This window comes from Quercus suber, unplaced genomic scaffold (genome assembly GCF_002906115.3).
Source record: "Quercus suber isolate HL8 unplaced genomic scaffold, Cork oak 2.0 scaffold_508, whole genome shotgun sequence".
NCBI classification, from domain to species: domain Eukaryota; kingdom Viridiplantae; phylum Streptophyta; class Magnoliopsida; order Fagales; family Fagaceae; genus Quercus; species Quercus suber.
The window spans coordinates 230,001-236,430 of NW_027069957.1; the positions used below are offsets into that span (position 1 = coordinate 230,001).

The window sequence follows — 6,430 nt, forward strand, 5'->3', positions numbered from 1 at the left end:
AAATGTCTCCAGCAGGCAGGGTAGTTGAGGCTAAGGCCTGTTCGAAAGTGCGAGAGGCCGCTTCGTCTTTGAGCCCTGCTACTTCTTTGGCCGAGGAGAGGTCCTTTTCTTTTCCAGGCACTAATGATTGCTCCTGCTGACCGAGTGTGGGAGAAGCCTGAGTCTGAACTTCCTCGGGTGGCTCAGCAACAATAGCAGATACCTCCCCTATTGGGGTAGAGGAGGTAGAGACCCGAATAGCTGGGGGGAAGTAGATATTTTCAGGTTTCCTCAACTCCGAGGAAGATCCAACCCCAACTCGATCGAGGGCCTCTTGCCAGGTCAGGGCACAGTATTCTCAGCACACGACGGGCACCTCAGCTCGGAAATTCTCCTCTGTCTCGGCAACGCCCACATTGTAACCCTGCTGCTCAGCGGCATCTTTTCCTTTTTCAGCCTCGGCTTTGGCTTTCTCAGCCTGATCTTTGAGCTTCTGGACTTCTGCCAGTTGTGTCTGCAGGGTCAGCACCTGTTCCTTAGAGGTTGCTAGTTGGGCGTTGGCATCACGCAGAAGCCGCCCTTGGTCCTCGGCCTGTCTTTGGAACCCCACGAGAGCTGAATCAGCACTTTTCCGAGCTTCTTCCTCGGCTGCTAACTTCTTCTTCAGCTGCGCAATGTTTTGCTCGGAGGCATTCAGAGTGCGTACAGCTGATATCCTTTTCTTCTTCTCATCGTCTATTTGATCGTAGTAGGATTTGGCTATCTCCTCCAGCCTGAAGGTGGCTTGAACGGCCTAGAGAAAAAGGGCGTTAGAAATATGCAACAAAAAAAATATATATATACAATAATAATAAAATAAAAAGAATAATGTAACGGTTGTAGCGTCGTACCATGCCCAAGTATCTTTTGGTATTTTGAAAGACCTCGTCCCTCTTGATCGCTCTCAGTTCAGCCATGTCCTTAGGAAGAAGAAGTGTTTCCTCTAATGCTGAGGCAACTCGGCACCCAAGTCTGCCACTAAAGTCCATAATTGAAGCATCCACCTTTATAGGCCTTTTATCGAGCATAGGGGTTGGGAGCCAAGCCTCGGGATCCAAAGACTGAGTGGTTGTTTTATCTACCTCTCGCTGTGTCCCATGACTTGTTTTCTGCTGCTTAGCAGCTCTTTGGTCCTCACCCTCACTGGTAGTGTGAGTCTGCCCTGCGTCCATCACTTCTTTGCCCTTCGGCTCTCTCCTCCTCTTCGGATCACTGGGCTCAGTCACAGTTGGTTGGGATGACTGAGGAGGTGGAGGGGGAAGAGACGGAGGTTGGACTTGAACTTGCTTTTCGACCACCCTGCCAGGCTGGCCCTCAATTACTTCTTTCAAGCTCCTCTGACTTCTCCTTTGGATAACCATCTTCTTAGAAGTCACTTCAGGAGACTGGGGGTGATCAAAAACTTCAAATTCATCGGCAGAATCGGGAAACTCCACAGGTCCTCCTGGGATGTCTTCTTCTTCTTCTTCTTCGGCTTCTTTTTCTTTTTCTTCTCTCACTTTTTGGGGAAGGGAGCGTGATGATGAAGCTCCTATAGAGAGAGTGACCTCAGGCGATGGTTCAGTGAAGGGCTCACCCTCAGGAACGATGAATCCCTCAAAGACTACACTGATACGGTGGAGCCGAGGATCTTTTGCCTTTATCACGCACTTGGGAGCCTGAAAGGCTGTGGACGCAGGTTTGTACTTAAGTATTAAGTGTGCTGCTCGTAATTGGCCGTCGGAGGGATTCACATATACCTCGGACCGCAGAATTCTATCTAGGCTCTCCCTGTTGATCAGCCTGAGACGGCGTCTAGTGGCGCGTTTGTCTGCAAAGTAATTAAAACATAAAAGGAAAATTCCATTAGGAACAAAAACTGCTTCAAATAAAAAATTAATCTGACTTGTCAGGGATGTATATCCTAGAAACCCTACCTGGTTGTCCCTCTTCAGTTAGGCAAGGCAAACCATCGTGCCACTCCCCGGAAAAAATAAGGAAATCGTCTTTAAAACCCTTGTTTGAGGTAGGGAGGCACTGGATTAATCTTACTGCAGGGTACCTAGACTTAAGGTAATATCCCTGATCCTTCAAATGATTGAGGTTATATACCCAGTTCACATTGTAATGGGTCAAACCTAAATTGTAGAAGGCGTTTAAAGCCTCTATACTCCCGAGCACCCTGAACATATTCGAGGCGCACTGCGTAGGAGATAACCTAAAAAACCTAAGGTAATTTCTCGTCAGATTACCCATTGGGATAGTCATCCCTCCCTCGACAAAAGCTACCATGGGAATTACTACCTCCCCCGTTTTTCTATCGCGCAACCAAGTTTGGGAGGAAGCGTATCTCATACCCACTGTTGAGGGAATCCTGTACTTAGTCCTAAATGATTCTATTTGCTCCTCAGAATCAACTAGATACTTAAATCTACCCATTTTCTAACAATAGCAGAGAAAAACTGATACAGAAGATGGAAAACTAGAAAGGGTTAAGGAAACTTACAGGTTTGGAAAATAAGCTCCTCGGACGGGCTCTTAGTATTTATGAGAGCGTGGAGTAATGAGAGAAAGACAGATTTAATGAATACGTGCTGAGAGGGAGTAATTTGTAACTGAAGAAAGATTTGATTTGAAAGGCGCTTTACAAGAGCACAGAAAGTAGGAGCGGGAAAAACCCCGCCCATAAATGCAAAGGATCACCCACCGTTAGATTTGCATCAGATCGTTGAACGTGTGGGACAACAGAGCAGTTATCATTTAATAATGGCGTGCTCATGACGCCGAAACATCAGGAGCGTGCCTTGGGCAAACAAAAAGACATTCTGAAAGCGGGGGAAACCTACGAAATAAATGAGGGCTGGATATCAAAATCCCCCTTTTTCCCGAGATGGCAAAAAGCGAGATTTTGAGGGGCTATTGTGGGGGCTGTTAGTTAAAAAGGTATAGTGATCCTCAGAAGTGGACTCGGGGCCCAATGGCCCAATCCGAGGACACTTAGTTATCTGAGGATAGCCTAAAAAAGTTTTATTCTTACCAAATGGGTAATATAGGAGGAACGAGTAGATATTATATACAGCGGCATAACACACGTCCGAGGACACCAAAGTCCGAGGTGAATGCAACTTTCATGTTAGTGGAGAGACTCCGCCAAGTTGTATCTGAACTGGAAATTGGATATAGTTTAAGGAGGCGTCGGGGAAGGTAGCAAATATCTTCTAAGGCCATCACCTCCACATTAAATGCTTTCCAGCTAACACTCTGGCCGCATTAATATTTAGGTGATACCTGAACAGTAACTAAGCAGCTTTATGGCCACTAAGCTGAAGGTTCCGGTAGGTACTGGATGGGACAGAAAGGAGCTCCCAAGATAAGAACTACACGTGTACGATGGAAACAGGGGGAAAACGGAGTATATAACATAGGAACGAAGGAAATAAGGAGGACTTCTTCTGGCAAAAAAAAGAAAGAAAGAAGAGAGAGAGACTGACTTAAAAAGAGCCGAGGAGAGTTTTTTTAGGAATAAACCTAAAAGTATCCCTTGTTACTTGAGGAGTAGAACCTTTCCTGTCACACAGTACTAGTTCTTGAACCCATACTCTAAAAATTTATTGTTTGGGCTTGACTGGGCTGAAAACCCATCCAAACTCAGGGTCAATCCAAACTGAGTCCCTACACTAGGAATAGGTGAGGTTTAAAGGTTGAGAACTGAGTTTGAGCTAAATCTGAAACAACTAGGCCCACCATCTTGTAACTATCTTACTCTTGGTTCATAAATCAATTTGATATCCATTAAAAGTAATAGACAAATAGAAAAAGTTTCACCTAGAATGATAAGCTGTAAATGAATCTTATACCCTAAAAAGTTGAAGTTTATTAAAGTGAAATGCAAAATTTTATCCAAAGTTTCATGTTTTTCACTTTTTCTCTACTCTATTATTGTTCACAATAATAAAGATTGATGAAGGCTTTAAATTGAAAAGGTTTCAAAAGTTTATAAATTTAATTGATAAAACTAAAAACTTGTAACGAATAAATTGTTGGTCTTTTCATGTAATTTCCTCCTTTAATACAAAACTACCTTGGTAAAATATGCTCAAATGGGAGTACTCTTTGTATCAATATCAAGCACTAACATACTAACATAGGAAAATGGAATAAATATAGAATAGAGAAAGAATAAATAGTTTGTTGAAGAAAGTAATTTAAAAAAAAAATGGCTAGTGGTTCATTGAGAGGCCTTTTAAGAATATAGTATTAAAGAACGAGTTTTAATTATGCAACTGCTAAAATCTCTTTGTATCTTAAAAAATAATTAGAATTTTTTTTTTTTTTTTTTGGAGAAGGAAGATAATTTGGATTGAATCTCAACTATACTAAAAATAAATTTATTGGTATCTTAACTAATGATAAAAAGGGCCACCATTACGAAGGAATTCAAAGTCTCGAAACTGCAGAGCAAGAAATTCAAACCCAAGATCATGAAGAAGCTAGCAGAAGGCTCAAAGAAGTGTAACATCTATTTCCTTTTCATTTTTCATATGGTTACTAATGCCAGTTTCAGTACAATGATTCCCCTAACACACATTGATTTACAAACATTGCTAAACAATCGCACATATTCACCATCCTCTAGTATGTATAATCTGTACGCCTCACTCACAAACGCTCATCGCAAACACATACACGGATACACCAAATTCATGCAGCGTCAGAAATATGTATATAAACACATTAGCTATTCTCACCAACACAGACACACAGTCACATAATTAATGATAATGTTACAACCACCACATACATAGGTCCACTTCTAAACATTTGAAATCACATATACCATAAACACAAACATACCCAGTGGCGAGATCGAAACCTTGAAGTTGCTCGACCATGATGTCTGGCTGTCTGGGTCCTTAAAAAAAGCTATGTTGCACGGACACTGACACGGACACGGACACGACACGGACACGGACACGGGGATACGGCAATTTTTGAAAAATAAGGACACGACACGGCGGGGACACGGCGGTTAAATAATTAATTAAATTTTATATTTAGGCATATTTTTTAATATTCTTAGACATAAAATACGTTTATATCTAGAATTTAAATTATGTAAAAATTATAAATAAATAAATTAACACTCAAATTAATACAATAATATAAATAAAATGTTTATAATACAAACTAAAAGTTTAAATAGACTACGGTGAAATACTAATAATAATACTAAAAATAATAGTCAAAATAATAATATAAAATTTGAAGTTAAAAGTTTGAAAGTGGCTTTCACGTGAGTTGGCAGGTGACACACAAAACAGAGAGGTAATATACAAAAAAGTATTATAAAAGTTTAAATGAACAGAAGAAGAGAGAAGGCAGCTGGTTCTGCGAAGAAAAAGAAAACGAAAAAGAAGCAGAAGAAGAAGAAGAAGTTAAAATATAATTTTGGAAAATTAGTGGGTTGAGATGTAATTTGGGAAGAATGTGATGGCATTTTCAGAGTAATCATATCAAAGTTGTATAATAAAAAATTGTGTCAAATTTACACAAGTTTTTTCTAAAAACTATCCATATCAAATAAAGTAAAATTGTCAAAATATGCACGTTACAATAAGTATGTAAATTTACATTATTTTATTTTATATTTTATTATTTCTTTACGTATTCTAAGTATGAATGAAGAGAGTGAGTAGTTGCTGTGTGTGAAGAAGAAAAGTAAATAGAGAAAATTGATATTGGAAATATAGTATAAAATAAATAATATGATGTTTGGTGCTTTGAAAATTGAGCAAGTAAAAAAGAAAATAAGTTTTTATAATAAAATAGACGTGAATTTTTGTACAATACGAATTTTGTAACTTTGATTAAGCTCAGCTGGTTATAGCTTTTTTATTTTGAGAAGAAAGCTTGGTTATAGCTAATGTGTCAGTTGGATTCGATTTTTGGATTGGGCTTTTAGGTGACCTGATTGAGTTTTGTAAGAAGAACGGTAACCAGCCCATTACTGGCGGTGGCTCTTGCACTCGTTTGCTCTTCCCTTTTTCTCTCTTTCTCAACTTTTTTTCTAGGTTGCACGGACACGCCATTTTTGGCGTCGTGTCGGTGTCCGACACGTATCGGACACCGGAACGGCCACGACGCGCCAGATTCTGGTGTCCGGCGGTGTCTTTTTTTTTTTTTTTTTTTCGCCTCTCCGACACGGCTCCGACACGGCTCCGACGCGGCGCCGACGCGGATCCGACGCGTCCGACGCGCGAGCAGTGAAAAAGAAATATATATATATCACAGATTCTGCCCTCTCTCTGACCTCTGCCCGCTGCCGCTGCTCTGTCCCTCGCCGGAGCTAGATCGGGCCGATCGGAGAAATCCATAGACGTCGACGCGGTGCCGGCGTACCCTGTCCTTCCGATCGGCGAGCTCCTCCTCTCTC

General features: G+C 40.9%; 2 protein-coding genes across 2 annotated transcripts in view; one reads left to right on the forward strand and one right to left on the reverse strand.

Moving 5' to 3' along the window:
* The window catches only part of LOC136063293 (uncharacterized), a 5,176-nt gene extending 4,981 nt beyond the window's left edge, over window positions 1-195 (forward strand). Inside the window, exon 2 of the mRNA XM_065763471.1 lies at window positions 118-195. Coding sequence (XP_065619543.1) covers window positions 118-195 — 78 coding nt within the window. The remainder of the gene's footprint in view (window positions 1-117) is intronic.
* Window positions 16-983, reverse strand: LOC136063297 (uncharacterized). Its single transcript, XM_065763476.1, has 2 exons — window positions 870-983; window positions 16-772 (listed from the first exon to the last, which is right to left on the reverse strand). Exons 1-2 carry the CDS (start codon window positions 933-935, stop codon window positions 338-340), a joined length of 501 nt encoding a protein of 166 aa, XP_065619548.1. The 5' UTR covers window positions 936-983; the 3' UTR covers window positions 16-337.
* Window positions 984-6,430: the final 5,447 nt, after the last annotated feature.